The sequence below is a fragment of the Talpa europaea genome, assembly GCF_964194135.1.
Source record: "Talpa europaea genome assembly, chromosome: 2".
NCBI lineage: Eukaryota > Metazoa > Chordata > Mammalia > Eulipotyphla > Talpidae > Talpa > Talpa europaea.
In genome coordinates, this window is record NC_140068.1 from 70088777 (window position 1) to 70112934 (window position 24158).

The 24158-nt window shown below is 39.5% G+C and overlaps 1 protein-coding gene across 3 annotated transcripts in view; it reads right to left on the reverse strand.

The window, feature by feature from the left end:
• LOC311167585 (stromal membrane-associated protein 1) overlaps positions 1–24158 on the reverse strand; it is a gene marked incomplete at its 5' end in the record, with an annotated part of 190831 nt that overhangs the window by 118549 nt on the left and 48124 nt on the right. For 2 of the 3 annotated variants that reach the window (XM_084228678.1, XM_084228677.1), the window contains one exon: positions 17300–17417. The exons of the other annotated variant lie outside the window; for it this stretch is intronic. In XM_084228678.1, the coding sequence (XP_084084804.1) occupies positions 17300–17417 (118 nt within the window). Of the gene's footprint in view, positions 1–17299; positions 17418–24158 lie in introns of those variants that run through there. 3 annotated transcript variants of the gene reach the window in all.

Genomic DNA, 24158 nt, shown 5'->3' on the forward strand with positions numbered 1-24158 from the left:
CACAACTTAAATATATAATAAATATATGAGTACAGTTATTCCAAGTCAGTTTTTATAAATCTGATACTAAAAGTCTTAGATAAATTCAAAAAGAATGTTAAAAAAACAAAATATCAGGTGGGGTCTTTTTCCCAGAAACAGACTCACTTAAGTCATAACCACTCTCATCAAATATTGGGTACTTAATATACTTCATGAAATATTTCTAATACTACTGAGATCAATTAGGTTTTCAAATATTATTTGTATTGTGGTTATCTTTTATAGATAGTATCTTAAACTGACAACATACATTATTTTTATGGCCTATAGGCTTCTCCCCCTTCTCACTCATTTATTCATTCAACAAAATGTTTACTTAGCCCCTATGTGCCAGGACGTATTCTAGGCATTCACTGAAAAAATTTTAAAAATCCCTGATATCTTAACATTCTAGAAAAGGAGGCAGGTATTAAGCAAAAGTATATAGTATATTTCAGTGAGGCCCTAACCTAGATGAGGAGGACAGGCATATGCATGACTGAAAGAACAACACTCCAGGGACAGGGAATGACAATTTGGAAGTTATTGAGGCAGATGCCTGATTAGTATATTCAAGAGTAAGGAGGGCCTCCCTGGCAGTGCGAAGCTGTCTGCAGCCTCTGCAGCGCAGGTTCCATCGCGGCCTACTGGAGAGAAACCCACATGGTGCGGCAGACCTCTCCTGTCTTGCCCGCTGCTCCCCTCAGAAGTATATTTCCATCAGTCTGCCTGTTCTGTTCCCTGCTCTGTCTCTAGTGAATCCTCTCACCCACCCATGCATCAAGCCTGTGCCCTGGTTCTTGTATAAAAAAATAAATCTTAAAAAAAAAAAAGAGGAAGGAAACCCCGAAACTGTTAACAGCTTTCACTTTTATTCTGACAATTGGGAGACCCATTGAGAAACTACTGGAGTCAACAAGGGGATAATCCCAAAGCTTTTTTGGCTTAAACAAAAGGACAGAATAAGATGGAGAAGACTACTGAAAAATCAGACTTGGATAAAATCAAGAATTCATTAAGATATTAATTTGGAATTATTGAATGAACAATCACATGCAATTAGATATATCAATTTAAAGTTCAAGGATGAGGTCTTCTAATCTAAAGACAGAAAAGTCATTGACTTATAGTCAATTATTAGAAGCAAGAGACTGTGCCAATCTCATATTTTTCTCAGAGAAAAGAGGTTCAGGAACTAAATCTCCTTTCTCTTCTGATGAAAATTCTAACTCTGTTTCTATCCCCTTCAGTCTAAAGTCTTAAAAACACAGAAACCCTGATGGTGGGATTTGTATACCTTCTAAAATTTCAAATGACAATCAGTGGTTGTACCTTACACTTAATAGGTGCTCAGGAAAAAAGCTGTGAAATGACTACTTTTCTAACTCCCAGATACAATCAAGATAGTGACAGGCATTAGAGGTTCTGTGAATTTTTACAGATGGCTAACGTTATTTGCAATGTGTTCTTGAAGAACAGGATGACTGAAAAGTAAAACTGTAAAACATCCATTATTACATTTTCAAATGCCTTCTAAACACCTAAAGTAGTTAGATAAAAATTTCCATTATAAAATTTAAGAACTTCAACTATTTATGTGTTTGTTTGCCTTTTAATTTGTCTTACAATTTTGTCTTACTATTTAGACATGATGTACTCAGAAAACTGTTGTGAACAAGCCTTTCATAATGTGGAAGGTGCTGGGTCGAGGATCTCAATCTTCCAGAGAACCTCTGGCTCTCTACTCTTTCACACATGTCCTCTTCAGCAGGACAGGCTGGGTAAGGTAGGCTGGAATTGGGATTTCCTTTCCCTCAAGTAAAAGACTAGAGGGGCTGGATTTGAGATTTCCTTTGCCAGTGGTTGGTTAGGCTTTGATAAGACATTTGGGAGAAAAAGCTCTGTTCACAAGGTTTCTCCTGAAAGCAGGCCTTACTAAGAACAGAATAATCTGTTATATTTCCAAATGGTTCCCTTTCTCCCTTCCTCTGCCAGAAGCACAAAATTTTTCTCTCATATTTACTACATTGAGCTACTGAAGGTAAACTCACACATGACTGAGTCGCCTGGTATTTTTGACTGTCTGACTTGTCTGCTGAGCCCCAGTAATTCTCAATTACAGTAGAGGTTTCCCTACCCAAGTAATGGTTGCCAGAGTTGTGCTTAGAATTGTGATTCTCTATAGCCACCTGTATGTCTCCCCAATTTTGAGAAGAGCGTATTTACCCTGTGACCTCACTTGTCTGATTAAGTTAAGGAGAGCTGCTGACTTTTCAGTTTGCTCATCTTTTTACTTGTTGTTGGGACAATGTGAAGACTTGAAGCTCCTTCCTATCTTGAAACCAGACTGGAAACCGGAAATAGATAAAGTTCTTTTTCTTGAAAACTAAACATTTATATCACATAAAAACCTTTGTTTCCTGCTTTTTATAAGCATACTTCAACAACTAAGTTAAAAACAGTTTAGATTTGGGAAAACAGACAAAGCCTGAAGAGAAAACAATCACATGATAACTACATCTTATTTACGGAAATGAAATCAAAGTCTTCACTAAAAAACAAATTCCAAATAATAACTAATTTTCAGTAAATATACAAGAAAAGGAAAATTGCTTCTGTACATGGCTGAGCAAAATTTCCACAAGGAAAAAAACATTTATTTGACATTATGAGGGGAAGAACAGCAATAGACTAGTGACCTTTATTTATAAAAATAATTTAATGCAAACAGAAAAAGCAACTATGTTATAAAGAATAGAAAGTATCAAAGATTTGAATATGATTTATTTTTATCTGAACTAATTGCATCAAAAGTTAATCTCATAAATAAATTACATTTAAACCTTTAATTTTTTTTTTTTCCCCCAGAAACTTCACACCAGTACTTGGGCAAAATCAGGGGGAATAAATTTTTTTTAAGATTCATTTTTATTTATTTATGCATACAAGAACTGGGGTATACAAGAACTGGGGTGTGGCAGAGTTATAGGAGGTAAGAAGATTCACCAGAGACAGAGTGGGGAACAGAAGAGCAAATCTACTGAAATACACTGCTAAGGGGAGCAGCGGGGAAAACAGGAGAGCTCTGCTGTGCCATGTGGGTAGCTCCCTGGCCAGGAACTAACTTAGACTGCAGCAGTGACAGCACTGAGACTTAACCCTAGGCCACCAGGGAGGCCCAGGGGGAATAAGTTTTTGTCTTCTTTTTTTTTATAATTTATTTATTTATATATACTTTACATCATTGTTTATTTTTGTACAATGTTTGCTTTCTCCTCTCAAGTGCAGTCCCCATAAAATTCCCACCACCAATTCACCCATGAACCATCACCATAGTCCCTTGTGTACTTCCCTCCCCTGTTTTGATCCCTCTACTTCCCCCTCCCCTGCATCTCTGATTTATAGTTGCCTGTTAATTTTGGTTTCTTATTTATTGTTAATTTTTTTTCCCTGATCCCTTATTTGGTCCCAGCAGGAGTAAGTTTTCTTACATTTAAAACTGGACAGTTTTCTTTATAGTTGGAAGAAAAAAGAAAACAAACATTATTTTTACTCCATTTTTAAAATTCAGGTATCAAGGGCACATTAAAAATGTACCTGTATGTCTATCTCTTCAATATTTATTATCACGAGATTAACAAGATTGCCTTGTCTTTTAAATGTGTGTTGCAACTGGAATCCCAACGTTCAGCACCACGCATCTGAATTACTCTGAAATACATCCATCTGGCACAGAATAACAGTATAGCTTTCTTACTGAATTTTGAAATGAGATTTAAAATGAAGTGAAATACAGATTGTCAACCTTTCTACCAGTACATTAATCACCCCAGACACCAACATTACAACCCAAAACCAGGGAGCCCTTTAAGCCCAGCTTCAGTAGGTTCCTCAGTGACCCAACAGCCCTTCATTCTTTCTGCAAATTCTCAGAAATGATCCAGCAAGAGGAGGGAGGGTAGGAAAGCAGACATAGATCAAGCCAGGAGCCAGTAAAGTGGTTAAAAGAATTTCTTAAATTGTTCATGTTCTACTCCAGCATACCAAGACAAACATCTGACTTGAGAAGCAGCACATACTGGCCTGTAGAATCTGGAGGATTTCGGTTAGAATCCTGGCACTGGGATGTGTTTGCATAAGGTAGTAATCTAAATTTCCAGCCTAATAAGGGAATCTAATTCCCTTTGGATTGCTGGAGAACTGTATAAAATATGTGTGTGTGTGTATTTACACACATATACATTTATACACACAGATACATACATACGCACAAAAGCAGGATACATGCAACTTTCAATTCATGGAAGGGAGAATTAAACATCCGGTATAAATGCCAAGGTCAAAAAAAGCAGTAACAGAATTTTTCATTTGGAGAGTAGGCACTATGCCTCATTCCTTTTTAAATGCCTAATAAAAGGGTATAGCTGAAATATTCAGTGAATGACAATATCTGCTTTATGATTATCTTGAAAACTCACTCTGGAATATAACAGAATAAGAATTAAGAGATTTTAGGTACCTGGCTTTAATCCCATGCATTGTAGATTATCTCCAACCATGCTCTTCCTACTGATTTTCTAACAGCAGAGTTGTTTGTGGTTCTACTTAAATAAGACCTGGATTCAAATTCAACATTTACTGCCTGTCTGCTATATACTGAACTCTGTAAAATTGCCTCGTGTATATATATCATGCAGTAGTCATCAGAGATAATCTTTTAATATATCAACACTTACCAAGATTATACAAGTTTAATATTAAAGCCATGTACAGGAAATCACACTGTTAAGGAGAAATAATTGAGAAATATACATCTAGGTGCCATTCACCATTAGGGAACATTATATTTAACTATTAATAGAACAATTTAAAAATGCAGTAATAGTCCTTTGTTTCTCTTTTTTTAATGAAGTCTAATTTAGGAGGTACTAAAATTTTAGTTTTCACAAGAATAATTACACATAATTATAGATATAAAAATCATATATACTATTCTTTAAGGGGTTTTAAAGTCAAAGCTGATTTTATAATCTAATAACTTATTAAGATACAATTTGACACTCAAACTAGTAGATACACTAAATTGGTAAAGGTCTCTATTATCTACCAGTTCAAATTCATGCCCTAGAGTCTGCCACAAATTTGTTTTATCTATTCAAATTTATGTCTGTAGGGTAAAGTAAAAAGTATCAGGCTTTTCTGCCCTCCCGCCATTAGGATAGATAGATGATGGAACCCTGCGGTCCTGAATGCATGCCTGATGGCTGGCACTGTAATAGGGTGTGGGCATATGTAGATGGGATTCACCTGGGCTAAGACTGGGCTTTTAAGGGCAGCGTCACGGGGACACCAGCATGAAGCAGAGAACCAGGAGAGAAGCAGAGAGAACGCCAGAGACCCCAGAAAGAGCGAAGACTTGCTGGGGGCTGGGTGGCCTGCCAGCCTCCTGGCCCCCCCCAGCACCCCTGCCTGCCGTGTACCTGGTAAATCCCAATAAAAACCTGCAAAACCCACCGAGGGCTCTAGGACTCCTCCTTTACCCGGTCTGCTGGATGAGAAAACATGCTCAGTGCCCATTCCTGCCCTTTACAATGTCCTACTGTCAGGAACCCTAAATTGAAACAAGTTAATCTCAGGGAAAAAAAGATCTATCATACTGTTGAGATTCTTAAAAAAAAAAAAAGTCTTGTTCAGCAAGTGAAAAGAATTACTAAAATATAAGTTTTGGGAAAAAGTCTGATTATAAAATCTGCATCCTGCAAAGGACATTAATAGAGCATTAACTCATGTGGTAAAACAAAATCATATGAGAAGGAACTTTCTTATGTCCAATCACATAACAAATTAAGTTTAATTTTTCAAATTTCAAAAGCTGCCATAGATACATGATTAATAAAGGTCTGAAACTACCAACTGCTTTCTAGAGCAGGAAAAGATGTTAATAGGCATAGTCCTGCCCTCAATTGGTTTACTAAGGTGGAAGCAAACCTCAGAAACTTGACTCCCAATGAAAGACTCCAGGTTGACTTACGATTTGAATTTCCCCTAAATAATGATTTCCAAGTCCTAGGAAGTAGGCCAGTTGTCTAACAACCAAAAAATCCAGTATCATAAAACCAGAATGCTCCTTGGAGTTAACAGTATCTAAGTGGTACTCTATTAGTTAATATTTTAATGATCTTATCTATAGACTATCTTCATTATAAGCATACACAAGCATATCATAATGCCTAGTAGAAAATCCTGTTTCCGAGAGACACCAGAAAACATATTCTAAAATTGTCTTAAGGAAATTTAGAGCTGTGTATAAATAACACAACTCCTAAATAACACAACTCCTCAAGAAAAACGAAAGGTTAAAGTAGCAATTTCTATGTTTTTAAAGTACTCATTAGCATTCTAATAGACTAGGGTAAAAAAAGACAGAAAAAAGGAACCAATCAAGGATTCTTCATCCTTTAAGCCACAATGAAGAGTACTGCTTTTGCAAAATCTTTGCTCAAACTATTACATTTGTTTTCACAGAAGATGAAAATAACTTTAGGAATGTATATATTGTATAAATTCAAATAAAGTAATTGAGAAACTGCTATATAATCAACTGCTAATATCACTAAATGAATAGAATAATATACTGGTAAAGCATTTTATTTTTGAAAATTAGCTTACTACCCTCATCCTCAATTTGGCAACCACTGGTCTATTTTTCTGTCCCTGTAAATTTCACCACTCTAGAATTCCATATAGTTGGAACCATATATTATGAAGGCTTTCATGTATGCACTTTTTCACTAAGCACAATATTTTTAAGATTTAGCCATGTTATTGCTGGCATCACTAGTTTTGCTCTTTTATATTGCAAAACACTACTTCATTATATGTATATATAACACATTTATCTGTTGACCGACTGATGGACCTGGAATTGTTTCGAGAGTTTGGCCATTATGGCTAAACTACTATGAACATCCAATTTCAATTTATTATTAAGTTGCAATATTTCTTTATATATATTGAAAGTGCCTGTCAGATATATTTTCTTAGTTTATGATGATTTTCTTTTTTTTAACATTATCTTTTGAAAAGGAGAGTTTTTAATTTTCATAAAGTCCATTTTCAATTTTATTTTTATAGCTTATGCTTTTGTGTCCTATCCAAGAAATCCAAGTGATTTTTCTACTCTTCTCTTCTGAAAGTTTTATAATTTTAACCAGATTTACTTTTTTTATCCATTTCAAGTTAATTTTGGTGCATGGTGTAAGAGCCAGGTACATTCTATAGTTTTGAAGAAGTCTTCTGGGATTCTGACTGGAAGTATTGAATCTACCGCTTAATTTGGTGAGAAATGACAAAAACTGCATCTTCTATTCCATGAATATAGTATCTCTCTCCATTTCTTTCTGTATTTTTAATTTCAATTAAAATATTTGGTAGTTTGGGCATAAACTTCTTGCATACATTTTGTTATATACCTAAGTTTTCATATTTGTTTGCTATTATAAATGGCACATTTTAATTCAACTTCAGATTGTCATTAATGTAGATAATTTTTCTATATTAACCTTGATTCCTACATTCTTAATAAATTATTGGTTCTAATAACTTTTTTGTAAGTTTCTAGGGATTTTCTATATAAATTATCATTTTGCAAAGTTTGCTATGTGACTCTTGTATGCATATATTTTTAAATTATGTGAGAATGGCTAATTTAAATTTAAATACTCGTTCACCATCCTGTGCCACCTTAATTCCAAAGCACTTCTATAAAATTCTAGGTTCAATTTACAATATATATTTTTATCACAAAACTATTTATGGTAAGTAGAATAATAGCCCAGAAGAGCTCTATGCTTCAATCTCTGGAATCTATAAATACATTATATCCATGACAAAGGGGACTCTGCAAGTGTGTTTAACTGAGACACCGATGATATTATCCTGAATTATCCAGGTAAACATGATAATCACAGGGCAATTAAAAGAGTCAGGAAAGATATAATGAAAGCAGAGAGACAGAGATCTGAAAATGACAAAATGAAGATGGAGGAAGCAGCAATGGTGCAATACCAGAGGTGACCTCTAAAAGCTGGAAAAGATGAGGAAACAGATTCTCCCCTAGAGCCTCCAGAAGGAACATCTTTGATTTTTAGCCCAGAAAGACTCATTTGGATCCTAACCTCCAGAACTGTAAGAAGTTAAGTTTGTGTTGCTTTAAACCACTAAGTTTGCGGTCAATTGTTATAGGAGCAACAGGAAATTAACATACTAGTGATATTTCAAGCAACAGGAAATTAACATACTAGTGATATTTCAATTCACAAATTTTTGCAGCTACTCTTTGGCACCATTGCAACATAACCCCCAGAGCAACTTTCAAGAGCAGAAATGCATGAAAAACCATCTAGACTAAATATTAATTTCTGAACAATTTTCATATACTGGAAGAGAAATGTATTCTATAAACATAATTTCCTCCCAAAGTTTTTCAATTCCCTTTAAGTTTGGGTTTGAGCTGAGCACTGGCCCATGAAATGCACTCTTTATGAAAGATCAATGGTAGACATCGAAAGGTGCATAATCACTCACTCCTAAAAGTCATACTGCTTCTTTCATGAAATGGAGACCAAAAATTGTTGGGTTGTGGGGTACTGATAGGGCAAAAAGAATGGAGGATTATTAGAAAGCTTATAATTCTCTCCTTTCGGATCCTCAAAGTCCTCACATTTACCACTCAAAATATATGTGAACATGAAATCAACAAATATTTTCATTAGCATCTTATATAAGCTGTTTTAGGTGAGATTTTTTTTTAATCATTTCTATATGGTACTATAGATAAATGCTATTCAGAGTTAACGCAAGTCTTCCACATAATATCTAAGGCAGAGAATACTGGCATTGTTTATAAAGGTGCATTTATAATTGAAAATTTAAAAATCTATAGATCTTTTCTTTAAAATTATAAATAAAAGGGGTCCTGGGTTTTAGCAGCTGACTGAAAGAGCTAGTGATTTCCTTGATTTTACTCAAATCACTCTTTTAAGAAAGCATAACAATGAAAAAACCAAACAAAAAAGACTTAACTTGTGAGGAATATTCCTGAGTCATATGGCTTGAGATAATTAAAGATAATTACAGGTAAATGTGCTCAGTAAGCCATCAATGAAAAGCTTTTAAAAGTACAAAGTGGGCCTCCCTGGTGGCACAAAGGGTTAAGACTCAGCACTATCAAACTATCACCAGCCACAGCAACATGAGTCTGATCCCCTCCCCGCCAGGGAGCTGGCCCACTTGGTGAAGCTGAACTCTCCCCTCTCGTCCACTGCACCCTTCAGCAGTGTATTTCGGTAGATCTTCCTCTACTGCTCTCCACTCTGTCTCTGGTGAATCCTCTCACCCCCATACTTCTGGCCTGTCCCCAGTTCTTGTATGCATAAAAATAAATTTTTAAAAAATAAAAGTACAAAGGTTTGATCATGACCCAAAGTTCAATTAAGACTCCAAAATATAAGCCCTCAATATTTTTTTTAATTAATAGTAAACACTGGCATAGAAGTGATATAAGGCATGGAATTCATGAAAGAAAACAGAACACATCAGAGTTGAAATAAATCTTTGCAATGACACAAAACAAGGACAGCAACAACTGATCATCAATTAAGTCTGGAAAAGCTTTACTAAGTTACCTAGGCCAATGCTCTTTCAATTTTATCAGGCTGACTCTGTGATTTAAAAAGTCTAGACAGATGATCAGTACGTGTCCTAGAGATTTAATTACAGAAACAGAAAACAAAGGAACTACATGTAAGACAAAAAAAATAAAAATTAAATTCATCTATAGTTAAACAATTTGTAGAATAAACATTAGTAATCATAAAAAAATACTATTTTGTTTAAATTTTTGTTTTGAAATTACAGTGGTTCTGCCATTAAATGCAGTGATAAGTTAAAAAGAAGACACTGTCCACACTGGAACACACTCAGCAATAATCTTCCTGAGAAATACCTTAAGGCAGCTTGAAAATAAGTCTTTCCCCTAAAATAATCTCATTACAAAATTTCAACTGAAAAAGCATGCTTTATCTTTCATGCCATAAACATGCAGTGTAGGGTAAGGTAAAAAGTATCAGGCTTTTCTGCCCTCCCGCCATTAGGATAGATGACGGAACCCTGCGGTCCTGAATGCATGCCTGATGGCGGGCACCTGGAGTAGGGTGTGGGCATATGTAGATAGGATTCACCTGGGCCAAGACTGAGCTTTTAAGGGCGGTGTCACGAGGTCGCTAGCAGAAGCAGAGAAGCTGAGAGAGAAGCAGAGCCATGAGAAGAGCAGAGACCACCAGAGAACGCTGGAGAGCCCCGACAGAGTGAAGAACTGCTGGGGGCTGGGAGGACTGACAGCCTCCTGGACCCCCAGCACCCCTGACTGCCATATGCCTGGTAAATCTAAATAAAAGACCTGCAAAAGCCACTGAGGGTTCCAGGACTCCTCCTTTACTTGGTCTGCTAGATCAGAAAACCTGCCCTGTGTCCTCCCTGTCCTGCCCCCTACAGCAGTTACAGGACAGATTCTGAAGCAAAATATACTGGATTCAGACATTGACTATAATCCAGTTTTCCAAACTTATCCCAATAAAGCCAGAATTTACTCTAATGCTCACACGTACTTCACTAGGCTGTACCCTTGCCAGTACACTAAGTTCTAGAGCTAGCTGAGAGGCTGAGACGCCAACATATCCTGTACAATGGAGGAAAATATGTATTATCATTAACGTTGAAGTTCCCAAGACCACACACAGGTATGGCAATTTGCTAAGACTCAAAACTGAGCATACAGTTGTTCACATGGCTATGATTTACTACAGCAGAAGGATAAAAAGCTAAATGAGCAAAGGAAAAGGAGCATGGAGTGAAGTCCTAGAGAAATCAGGTCCAAACATGTAGGTGTCCCCTTCCAGTAGAGTTGCCCTAGACACACACTTAATCCTCCCAGCAATGAATTCTAACTGCAGGTGTGAAATGTTGCCAACCAAAGCAGCTCATTCATTCAGTACATAGGGTTTTTACCCGGTAGAGATCAATAGGTATCCTTGCCAACGCATATGCAAATTATAGATTCCCAGAAGGAGCACAGGTGTTCAACATAAACCACATTTCTAACAGTCTAAGCAGACTTTAAATCATTTAAGGTGATGAGTCCCTCTCAAAATTCAAATTCCCTGATTCCAGCTAAGGGCCAACCCTGCAAGTGAGTTTTATTTCCAAAAGATGAGTAGGTAAAATACACCAACAGACTACTAGATCCTTTAGAGCATGGACCTTATCTACCTGTTCCCTGCTTTAGATCCAGTTCCTGATATTTAGTAGGCATTCCCCACAAAATTGTTTTTTTTTTTTTTCCATGAAAAACATCCTGGTTCTACTAACACCTAATTGTGTAGTCCTGGGAAAGTTAATTTCTGTCTGCCTCAGTTCCTCATTTGTAAGTCGGGGTAGTATTCTCTCCTCAAAGGGTTGTTTTGAGGCTTAAATGAATTAAAGTTAAGTGCTCACAACAGTGCCTAACAAGAAGATAACACTGTAATTTGTGTCTATATGCAAAGCTATTTTTTCCTGAGTTTTTTTTTTTTAACATTTATTTTATTTAATAGAGGCATGTTTTTATTTATTTATTTGTTTTTGTTTTGTTTATACAAGCACTGGGTACAGTCAGAAGCACGAGAGGGTGAGAGAGTTCACCAGAGCCAGAGCGGGGAGCAGAGCAGGCAGAAGGACCGAAGTACACCGCTGAGGGGAGCAGCGGGCGGCAGGAGAGGTCTGCGCGCCATGTGGGATCCTCCTCCGGTGGCCGGGGAGCAGCCGGGGATCGAACCGGCGCCGCAGAGGCCGCGGGCAGCTTCGCAACCCAGCACTCAACCACTGCGCCACCGGGGAGGCCCAGTTTTTTTTTTGTTTTTTTTTTTAATTCCAATCTTGGGCCTCCCCTGGTGGCTCAGCGGTTGAGCACTGGGCTGCGAGGCTGCCCGAAGCCTCTGCAGCACCAGTTCAATCCCCGGCCGCCGGGCGAGAGTCCACATGGCGCGCAGACCTCTCCTGCTGCCCGCTGCTCCCCTCAGCAGTATATTTCATCGGTCTGTCTGTTCTGTTGCCCGCTCTGGTGAATTCTCTCACCCTCCTGCACTTCTGAATGTGCCCAGTGCTTGTATAAATAAATAAATCTTTAAAAATAAATAAATCTTTAAAAATAAATAAATAAATAATTCCAATCTTACAGTTCTATTTTCTCAAAGTCACACTGAGCTCTCTGATTACTCAACTTTCAATGAATGTACAATCTACACATATATTAAATTTAAATGATCATTGTTTCATATCTATTAAAATCTCTAACCATTTTGCAGACCATGCCCAAAACTTTTTAGCACACACAATATCTTACAAGAAACTTAATCTTTGCAGTGCCTACAAAATACTGACTTACTAATAAAATCTGTTAAGTCAACTCTTTTCAGTGGTCACAATGCAAGGCAAAAATTTCCAGTAATAAGTACAACTTAAACAAAACGGTATCCAAGTCTTGTCGATCTTCCATTATGAAATGGGGAGAGGAAGAAGGGACTGATTCAACCCAGTGAAAAACTAGTAGTACTACTAGTAGCAGCAGTTGCACAAAAAGGCTTGAGCTTATGAAGTACATAATTAGCATGTCAAGTATCTGGCTTTGCCTTAAAGACAGCATGAATTCAGCCTGTAGAGACAATGGTGGGGGGGAGAGAAAGAGAGATTGATTTACTGCAAGAAGGGAGAAGACCTATGTTTCTTTAATAGAATCTGTAGTGAAAGAATATTTTAATCTTCAAAAAAGACAAAGACGACTTGGGAGCTGGAAAGAGGGACACAATAAGTACTCCAAGTTTTAAACTTATGAGTCAGAAAGGAGACCAGCAGTTTCTATCCCAGCTCTAACACCAGGTTCTGCACATAATCCCCAGGGAAAACTTCAAGACCAACAAATTTACAAGACCATCAGGTCCAAGAGACTGAAATTTAGTATTTTGATGGAACTTTTCAGATTGACAGGTGTTAAATTATAATCACAAATCTTTGTTGACATGAATTTCTCCTACAAGCATCAACATCCTCATAAACACGAGTTTCTCTGGTGAACTTTACTTTTTAGTATGAATTACTTATTTCTGCTTTCACATACGTGTATCTTCATGTGCAACTGTGTTCTTTAATTCATTATTCCTTTCATGAAACCCATTCCTCCTTTAAAATCTCAAGACTTCTTTAAATTCACATGCCTTTATGTGCACACATGTTCACAGATGCCCTCAGCTCTGGGCTCATTCACATTCTAAAGATACTTGGTGAGTTACATTAACTTATCACATTTCACATATTGTGCCAAGGGCTGGGAACATAAGCCAAAACAAGACAGACAAGGTCTCTTCTCTCTTACAGCTGTAATCCAACAGGGATACAGATTGCCCAATAATTACCCAAATAATGTTTAATTACAATTGTAGTAAGTGTAATAAAAGACTTGGAGTGTGTTTTATAGTGTAAATGGACGTCTAACCAAATCTGGATCAGGGAGAAGCATTTCCCTTGAAGAGACATTTAAGCAGAAACTGCAAGTACAACTGATTAAGCAAAAAATTGCTAGAAAGCTTCCTAAGCAGGGCCTCCCTGGTGGAGCAAGTGTTTAAGACGTAACCTATGAAGCTGTCCAAAGCCCCTGAAGCAGGAGTTCGACCCCCTGGCCTGCCAGGGAGCAACTCACATGGGGCAGCGGGCCTCTCCTGACTCACCCGCTGCTCCCCCTAGCAGCGAACTTCCGGTTGATCTGCCTGTTCTATTCCCCACTCTGTCTCTGGTGAATCCTCTCACCCCCCACCCTCTGGCCTGTACCCCAGCTCTTGTATGAATAAATAAATAAATCTAAAAAAAAAAAAGAAAGCTTCCTAGGCAGAGGTTCATGTTCAAAGGCCTTCAGGCAGCATTCTAGCCACCATAAAGACAACCAATAAACAAAAGTCAGAGTGAAAGGGGAATAGTAATCAAAAGTAAGTGGAGAGGGGGATTTTTCCTATAACCACTAGTGTTAATTTTTATTAATTATTTAAATAATTATATTTACTTGCAAAAATCCAGTCTCCACTAAACAAACTCCTTTAGAACGTACAAATGTTTTTTTTAAGCTCCATAATCCAATACAGTGTTTAAAAGAGTCCCCTCAAGTCAAGATCTACAGAATGAGGAAATGCGTGCTTAATCTGGGCAAGGAGCTTTACCTCTCAACACTAGACAGGTAAAACTAAACCATTTCTAGGTTTCAAAAACATTGTGTTCCTGACAACCCCCAAAATTTACTGGGCAAGAGATACATTTTCATGCCAACTTTCACACGATCAGAATCAAAGCTGGAACTGTGGATGAAACATTAAATACTAAATTAACTGTGAACAAAACATTGAAAACATGAAATACTAAGCTTTAAGTTGACAACTTACTGTATATCCTTACTGTATATTCTAAGTGCTACCGACTAATAACCAATTGAACTGCTTTAAAACTCCCACAGAGTCACGAATGAGGCCAGGGAGAGGAAAAGCAGTTCCATCTGCCAGTTCTTATCCTCCAGTTGCTCAACAGATTTGGTAAGAGTAGGATCAAGAGCAGGAAACTGGCACCTATGCCATCCTTTCCTCCTTCCTTACTTCCTAAATACTGTGACTTAGGGAAACATACACCTGTGACTCAGTAAAGAAATGTCAAAAATGTCAAAATCCAATTGACAACCTCTGCCAACTATTACAAGGCAACAGAAAAGGTAAACTCAAGCCCAAGATTTACGTTATGGTACATGTTCTGAAAGAACAGTAAGGAAAGAATTTTTGAAGGAAAGAATTCTTGAAACAAATAAAATTTAATAAATTAGTAAATAACTTCAAAATACATGAAAAAGGTGATGTAGTATATTAGACAGTGAAGGCAACAATACATATATATAGTATAATACTTTATAATAGTTAAGCTATAAAATAAGACCCTTAGCAAGTCTAAATTTAATCAGAAATTCACTACCCAAATTTACTATGTCATCTGGCATATATAATAGATGTAAAACCAAACCATGTCACAAGAATTCCATGAGAGTCCCATAATGGGGCTCAACCATACCAAAGACTGAAAATTTTACAAAATCTACCAATTGCCCGAGCATGTCAAAGTTTTCATTATAGTTATGAAATCAAGTCTAATTAAACCTGTTAAGTGGCTTTAACTGTGATATTTTTCCTTAAAAATACATATAAAACAGGAAAATATTTTAGAAGATCATTTTAACATTATTCTAGATGTAGTAGCAACACGGAAAAAATAATGATCTTCCTAAGTCATGAATGTGGAATTCATGCCCTTCACCACACAATGCACACCCTTGAACTTGGTATTTTCGCTTCTCTCCCATATTCTCCACTTCTCACAAACGAAAGACCCAACAAAACCAAAATAAAATATAAGTTCATTTTAATATGTAGCTATTGACCTCAGTAGCAAAACTATTAGCAAAGCTAATGCTCCTTATTCTTCAGGTCAAAGAAATGTTTGTCCCTATCTGAGAAGTATATGATTCTCCTTCCCCCATGCCCCGCCAAAAAAGGAAAAAGAAAAATTTTAACATGTAATTAACAATGGCTTTCTCAAAGCCTAAAAATTACTTCCTAAAGCACTGGATAAAATATGGTTTTATGAAGTACTTTTGAGGAAAATAAATTGGAAAAAATATTTTTCAATTATTTTTATAAAGGTAGTTACTAAAATTGTTTTTCAATTTGTCATGAATAAAGTCTTAATAAATATTTAACAATATAACTTACTACTCAAAATGCATATGATAAAAACTCAGCTCCTTTCTTTTTCTGACCTTTTAAAGGTCCAGTTTTCAGTGTTTTACAAGTATAGCAATCAGTGAGCAATTAAGCTTCAACACACAACAGTATTCTCTCCCCGGAAAAAAAACCCCAACACATAATCAATAATAATGCATTGTTAAATTACCTGAAAGGTTACACAGAATAAACGTAAGGTTAGCTCAAACAAGTTACTGATACTGAAACTAGGTTTACTCACTGCATTCCCACACAATCTTCCAGTAATTCAGCACCTGACAGTTAACTAGGAAACGAGCTGATGCTGTGTGGCTTAGTCTAATCAAAATCATCAACCTACTGAAATGTGACTCATTTGAAGAGTACTGAAGAACAGTAAAGCTTCAGTTAACGTCTAGGTCAAACAATGCAGAAATCTTGAATGACATTCCCCAAAACTCCTGCCTTGGAGAACTACCTATTTCTCACCGAATAAACAAATAAGCCAATTTATAAATTACATGCAAGATCTTTTCCTAAAGACATGAGGTCTGTTAAAAACATTTTTCCCAGGAGAGTACTTACCTTAAAACACAAATCATATCCCCAACCCAGCATATGCTAAAAACAGTGCATTTCAGAGGTTGAAGCAGAAGCCCTTCAACGGAACAAACTAAAATTAGGTTTCTTTCATCTCTGGATCTTCCCAATGCACCCTCAACGTTCATCCATGCCCCTATATTCCAGCTGGCCAGAAAGAATCTATTAAAATCCTCACGAACATAAACCCAAAGTCCAAGAGAGTCATGGAATGAAATTCCTCTTCCTTCTGCCTAATACTTTGACTAAAAAGCACAACTACCGTTCAAAATACTGAAGATCCCTTCCCAAACGTTTTCAGCCCACAGAACTCCACCCCACTCAAAAGGACCACCCTACTTTTTCTCAAAAAGCCCAATACAAAAGGTGTCAGGTGGGCAGGCAGGTGGAGCTCCCCCTGGAACACCGAGCGCCGCAGTCCAGGGGAGGGTCGAGGCGGGAAGAGACACCTCAGGGCGGCCCCACCCACGGAGGGGGCCGGGCGCGGCGGCGGGTGGGGGCAACCCTTTCACCCTGAGCTCAGCCCAGGTCGGCGCCCGGTTCCGACCGCGCCCGCCGGGAAAGGCAGCACCGCGACGCGGGGCCGGCGCAGCCCGGGGCCGGGCGGGAGGCTGGGAGCAGCGGCCGCGCCCGCGGGCCCGACCTCGCCGCCGCGGGGGAAGGAGACGAGGGTCGCCCCGAGCCCCGCGCCCGCCCCGCCGTCAGGGCCGCGGCGTCCGCTCCCGCCCGGGCGCCCGGCGACGGGAAGGTCACCGGCCGCGGGAGGCCCGGCCCCGGGGGGCGACGTCCGCGGCGCCCACCTTTGGCCTCGCAGTCGGCGCAGTACTTGTTGTCCTCCTCCCGCAGCAGCTTGGACAGGATGAGCTGGTGCTGCTCGTTCAGCTTCTGCGCCTTCTCCCGGCAGGAGCGCGTCGCCATCTCGGCTGCGGGCGGCGGCACCCGGGCGGCGACGGCGGCGGGGGACGCGGACAGGAGCCCGGCGGGGCGAAAGCACCTGGGGCCGCCGGGACGGCGGGAGGACGCAGCCCAGGAAGCGGCGGCCGCGGCGGTGGTGGCTGGAGCAGGAGGAGGAGCGGCCGCGGCGGTGGCAGCGCCGACGTGTCCCGCCTCCTCGCCGGGCCGGCCCCGCACGCACCGCCGAGCCGGCGACGGGGAGGGGGAGGGGCCGAGCCGAGGCTTCCGGGTGGTGCCGCAGGAAGGAAGCCGGCGCCCGGCGCTGCGCATGCGCCGAGCTTCCGCGACCTGGGCTGGGCGGGGCCTTTTGCTAGGAGGGTGTTTGCCCGAGGGATTCCAGAAAGGTGCCTGGCGCTACCCGCTGTGGGCTTCCCCGCCTTTGAGATGTAAATGACGCAGACAGGCTGGGGTCAAACCCGATAAAATAATACCTTTTATAAGGAGGCTGCAGGTGCTGGCTTCCTTGCCTTTGCTCTTGGCTCTGGATGGCCCAACATTGGAAAGGCAGTAATAGGGACTGGGTGAATTCTTTTCATTTGACGTTTATTCGCCCCCCAGTTTTGAAACGGTCTTATTCTAGGGACTGGACACTCGTAGATTAAAATAAATGAAGCAACGAAAACTTAAATAAGAGACCAGGAAAAAGAATATAAGAAAGTAAAAATCAAAATCAACAAACAACTATGAACCAGAGACACTCTATGGGGGGTGGGGGGCAGGGAAAGGAGGGATTGGGGTCAAAATAGGGGGTCGCAATTGTATGGGGAATATAAAAATAAAATTTATAATTAAAAAAATGAAGCAGTCTCTTATATTTCAGGGGAGAAAAAGTCTGGTAATGACATGTAGTGAGGGCTAACATTTACTGTGTAAGTACTCTACGCCATAAACTGTTAACTCAAGCCTTATCACACCACTGTTCATTATACAGATGAGGAAAACAAAGCGTGGTTGGGCAATTAGCCCAAGTAACAGGGCTAATCAATGGAGTTGAGATTTCAGTACAAAGCACTCTGGCCCCAATATCCAAAACACCTGACAATAAAGTCCTTCAGAAGGAAATACTGGATGTTGCTACTTTTACAAGAAACTACATAAACAGTGATCATTAATGCAAGGTGGGAAAAAGAAAACTCTTCACTCAAACCCAGAGCTCATGGGATTTGAGGCCCAGGTATGGTAATTTGAGTGTTTTGACACGTTATAAATTAATAGTTTCTAATTTGGGCCGTATATAATCAGAATAAACATGGCCTTCGCTTGTACCCTGGCAGATAGGGACAATCCTAGCTGAAGAGCCTTTATAAAAATGTTCCTTTGGTTCAAAAGCCCCGTTCTTGACAGTCTTAAAAATGTGGAAGCAGCAGCATTCCTGCCCGCCCGTGACTATGTAGGTGTTTCTCTTCACCTACCGTCTCCCTTTTGCAAAGCAGCAGAGGCAGTTCTCCCAAGACTGTGTGCCCGTGACTATGCAGGCCTCTCTTTTAACAAACCTGTCTCTTTCAGGGGCAGCTCTTTGCCTACCTGTATTTATGCAAGCCTCCTTTACTTCCCTTCCCTTTCTAGAATAAACCTACTCTTTGGAATATAGTTTGTTGTTTTTTTTTTTAAAGTGTAAGTTAAATGGTAATGGCAGTAAAGACGCTGAGTAATTGAACAAATTCGAGCTTGAATTAGGAGGATACTACAGTGAATTCCAATAAACAGAAAAAAAAAATAAGACTAAGGAAACCAAAGCAAAATCGTTTTGATGCAATTGACAATAGAAAACCTGTAGATTCTTCAACGAGGATATTAGCATGATAAAAAAAAAAAAAAGATGTTTAAGCAAAGTTAGCCCTGCAGTAACCAGTTAACAAACACCATTTTTGACTGGTAATTCTTTTCCCCCAGAAAATCTTGTTCAGCACAGCAAGAATTCAGGGGGGAAAAAAAGACTGTAGGGAATATGGAGTTAATTCAGGCTTTTTTCCACCTCCCACAGCTAGCCTCTACCGCCACCACCTGCAGCTGTGCTTTCCCCCAGGTTTCATTGCCCACATGATGCCAGCGTGTGTAACAACTGTCGTCGCTTTACCACGAGTTTTTGTTTCGCGAAACCGTAGAAAGGAATTCACAGACCTTTTGAAGTAAGTAAGCAGAGAGAGACAAATCTTGTCTTTGAAAGAAGAGTTTATTTAGGAAAAAAAGAGACAAAGAAGAAAGACTCCCAGGTAAAAAGTACCTGGGAGGGGCCAAGATGAGCCGGTACAGGATATTACGTTGGCAATATATACTTTTTCTCTCTCATTATGTTTAAATTTTACTCTCTCTCTCCCTGATTGGTTAACTCCCAAAGGGTCTCACACTTACTAAGTGGGGAAATTTCACATTCTTTATCTAACAGCTTTTCCTTTTCCCATTTATCATGCTTGTCACTTTATCTTTATGGCCTAGTCCTCCGGGTGAGCATCTCTACATTGAAGTTAAACAGCTGCCCTTCTAAGTTGTCCATAAATTAAACCACTCTCCATTTCTCTAGTCTCCACCTCTCTTTATCACCTGAAGAAAACCAGGACCATCGTTAACAGTATTAATATTGTCCGTGGTCCTGGGGTTTTTGTTTTTCCTAATGGAATGGGTTATATTCCCTTGGTTGTCCTTATCTCTGAAGCCTCCCAAAATTCTTCAGAGGTCCCCTCCTGCACTGTCCCTGAAACTGCCTAATAACCCTAGCTTGCCCTGTGTCTCACACACATGATATCGTTTATGTTGGTGTAAGAGGCACTTGGGAGCAAGAGCACGAGGCACACACAGACACCGGGGGTCGAGAGGTGTGAGCACTAGCCCTCATGCCTATAATTGCAGACACCTGTGCCAAGAAGCCAGCGAACACCAGGCGTGGATACCTATGAGTGCAGACACCTGGGAGAGATCACTACGAGAGAGACAACATGAAACTGAGAAAGAATGCTAAAGAGAGAGCAGAGATGGAGGGGGTTGGGAAGCTTGGTTGCTGCCAGCCTCCTGCCCTCCCCACCACACCTGCTGGTGTGCCATTGTACCTGCTTCCCTGCTTGCACATTAAAGACCTGACAAATCTATCTAGGGCTCCAAGATTCTCGCTTTTGTCTGCCCAAATCAACAGTGAACTTGCTCTGTCTGGGATGGTTGCACTACAGTGACATGCCACCTAGTAATTATCCACAGGATGAATTGAATGGCCACAGCAATTACTGACAGAAATATAATGCATGCCATACATGTACTTTTACATTTTCTAGTAATAACATTTAAGATTTTAAAAAGGTAAAACTGATTTTTATAATATATTTTATTTAATCAGATTATGTAATATCATTTGAACATGTAATACAAATTAGTGAGAAATTTCACATTCCTGTTTTCATATCTTCAAAATCCAGTTTGTTATACACTTAGAGCTCATTCCAACTTGAACTGGCTACATTTTAAGTACTCGCTAGCCATATGTGGCTAAGTGGGTGCATTATTAATTAGGTACCCTAGATGGATGGTCAGCCTAGAGACTATTCAAATCTAAGTTTGAATTGATTGTTTATTAGGGATGTAATAAGAATGGAAAAGACTCATATCAAAACATGGGAGGAAAACACCATTGCATTCATTCACCAATATTTCTTAAACAACTTCCATCCAGTTCTCTGTGAATCAAAAGCTTGAAGCTTACATTCTAGTATGAAATACAGTCAAGGATGAAATGCAAACATGTTAATAGAAAGGTTAAGAGCCACATTGTAATGTCTGTAGCAAATATAAAGTCTCTGGAAGCAAAAGGAACAGAAGAAAGGTTTTGCCCAGTATGTGATACTTGAAGTTGTTTATAACAGATGATACAATTTCTCAAGTAAATAGGGGTGGGAGGAAAATAAGTAGATTGGAAAAAGATATTATATGTATGACATTCTGAAAGTGCATGTGTATGTGCAGGAAATAGTAAGAATATGAGGCAATAAGAACCTACAATATGCATGAAGAACATGAAGTCAGGAAAGGAAACTAGGTGGAAAGGTTAGTTTTGTAGCCAATCTACATAGTTTGAATTTTGTCATAGACATTAAGAGTCAGCAGAAGCTTTCACACACAGAAAAGACTTGATTCTGTAATAATAGTGGTAGGCTAGAGTAAATGGGTGGGGGGAAAATGTTATTAGGGAAACAGATTAGACAAGATTGTTGCAATAATGGTTCAAAGAAGTTATGATGAAGGCCTATTTTAAGGCAATAGCATAGAATTTGAAAGAGACAGAATCAAATGATGTTTTAAAATTAGCAGCAGCAAGATTTGGCAGCTGACTGTATGTGGGGGGTGAGAATAACACCAAGGTTTCTAAGTTGGGAGACAGGTAAATGGTGATGCCATTAACCCAGATCAAGAATAGAAGCAGGGGCCTCCCTGGTGGTGCAAGGGGTTAAGACGCAACCTATGAAGCTGTCTGCAGCCTCTGCAATAAGAGTTCGATCCCCGGCCAGGAAGCAACCCACATGGCACAGCAGACATCTCCTGACTCACCCACTGCTCCCCTCAGCAGTGTATTTCAGTCAATCTGCCTGTTCTGTTCCCCACTCTGTCTCTGGTGAATCCTCTCACCCCCCTCCCCCGAACTTCTGGCCTGTACCCCCATTCTTGTATGCATAAATAAATAAATCTTTAAAAAAAATAGAAGCAGTAGTATAGATTTTGCGTCAGGAGAAAAGGTGTTTGGGTTTATGTTAAATTTAAGGTGTCTATAGGACATTCAGATGATCCATATGTCTAATAGTCATTGCATACAGACTTCCAGAGTGTAGAGGGGTTATTGTTTGTGATAGTCATTTGGGAATCATATACATTTTAATCATCATAGAAGCCATACAGGTGGATGATAATCCTCTGGAGAAAGCATGTAGACAGAGAGATGTGAATCATTGAGAAGAGAAATGAAGTATGGGCAAGAAGAGAATCAGAGACTGTGGGAGGAGAGGTTTCTAAGGAAGAGAAGTAAAGGTGAGGACCAATACACACTGCTAGAAACAAGACCCTTGTTTCAGTGTTAGGTAACACATGCAGCATATAATCATCAGTTCGTTGTTTTCCTCCACAAGTGGCTTCTATTCCAAGAACAAGAAATCATCTAGTAAGCTTCCCAGGAACTATGCTTGTGTGGTGTTTTAGTAAAATATTGAGGATGGGATGGAGATGGCTAAAAGGAAAAGAAAGTGTGGGTACAATTAATGGAAGTACTGCTATAGTGTGGAGTCTAAGGTAGGCGAAGTGTGAAGCAAATGCATGATCCCTCCTAATAACCAAGATTACCAGAAGTGCAGTCCTACTATGTACCAATAAGAGAAATGGAAATAGCACTAATCAGCAAAGAAACTGTGGCTCAGAAATGGTAAATACTGTGTTGAAAGCTGCCTAGATACTTATTAGGTAGCATAACTAGTATTTGAGGTATTAGCATTAAGGCCCTGCTGCTTTCATAAGCTATGCCACCCCTCAGAATGGAAAACAGAATAGAACAACTTAGGTCCATCAATGACAGAGTTAAAGAGAGGTCAAGCATATTGAGGCAAAAGGAACTCACAAAGATGGAGATATATGAACAGAAACAGAAGACACACACATAAAAAGAAGAGAAGACCCAGATTTTATTTTTGTGGTGTTTTTAAAAGTTACATCAGGGAGGTGGAACCCAACAAGATGATAGCAAAAAATTCACCTCCTTCATATACATTCACAAAATGGAGCAGAGCAAAGTCAATAATCACGGAAATGGATGACTGCAACATGCATCAGGAATAACTATGTAGTGGAAAGGGGTAGGAAAGCCTGTAAATGAACTTTTTTTTTTTTTTGCAGTAATACCACTGTAGTGCAGGCATAGCTGCCATAAAGAGGCCCCTGGCAGTTGTTGACTTAGGGGTACGTACCCACATCAGGGAGTTTGGAGACTCAGTGCAGCACTGGGTAAGGGACAGAGTTGACATCTAGAATAGGAGGTATACTATTGGAGAACTATAAAAGTAGGGATGCAGTGTGATGATTACTGACTTGAGCCTGGGACTCCTGATACAGAACAGCTGGAGCCTAGACAAGTGTTGGGGGAGGGGAAGAAATCAGGTTGGGTGGCCTATGTCATAGACCATAGATGAGACTATTATCTGTACCCTGAGATATTCAAAACACATGTGACCACTGAATGCTTTTTTTTTTTTTTTTTTAACGCTACCTAGAATTTAAGTACCTGAATTTCTGGATTTTAATGGCAACAGCAACCCCCCCAGGGTGAGGCACTATACTGGAAAAGCAAAGAGATCAACACCTAGTTTGTGGCACTGTCTCAACTACAATTCACACCCAATGCTCATTCTATTTTTTTAAAGATTTATTTATTTATGCATAGAAGAACTGGGGTATAGGCCAGAGGTGTAGGAGGATGAGAGGATTCACCAGAGACAGAAAGGGGAACAGAACAGGCAGACTGACTGAAATACCCTGATAAGGGGAGCAGCAGGCAAGACAGGAGAGCTCTACTGCGCCATGTGGGTAGCTCCCTGGCTGGCCGGGGATCAAACTCTACTGCAGAGGCTGCGGATAGCGTCACAGTGCTGTGCTTAACCCCTTGCACCACTAGAAAGGCCCCCAATGCTAATTTTAGTATTCAGATAAAGCCTAGAGTATGGAGCTTGCATGAGACTATATGAA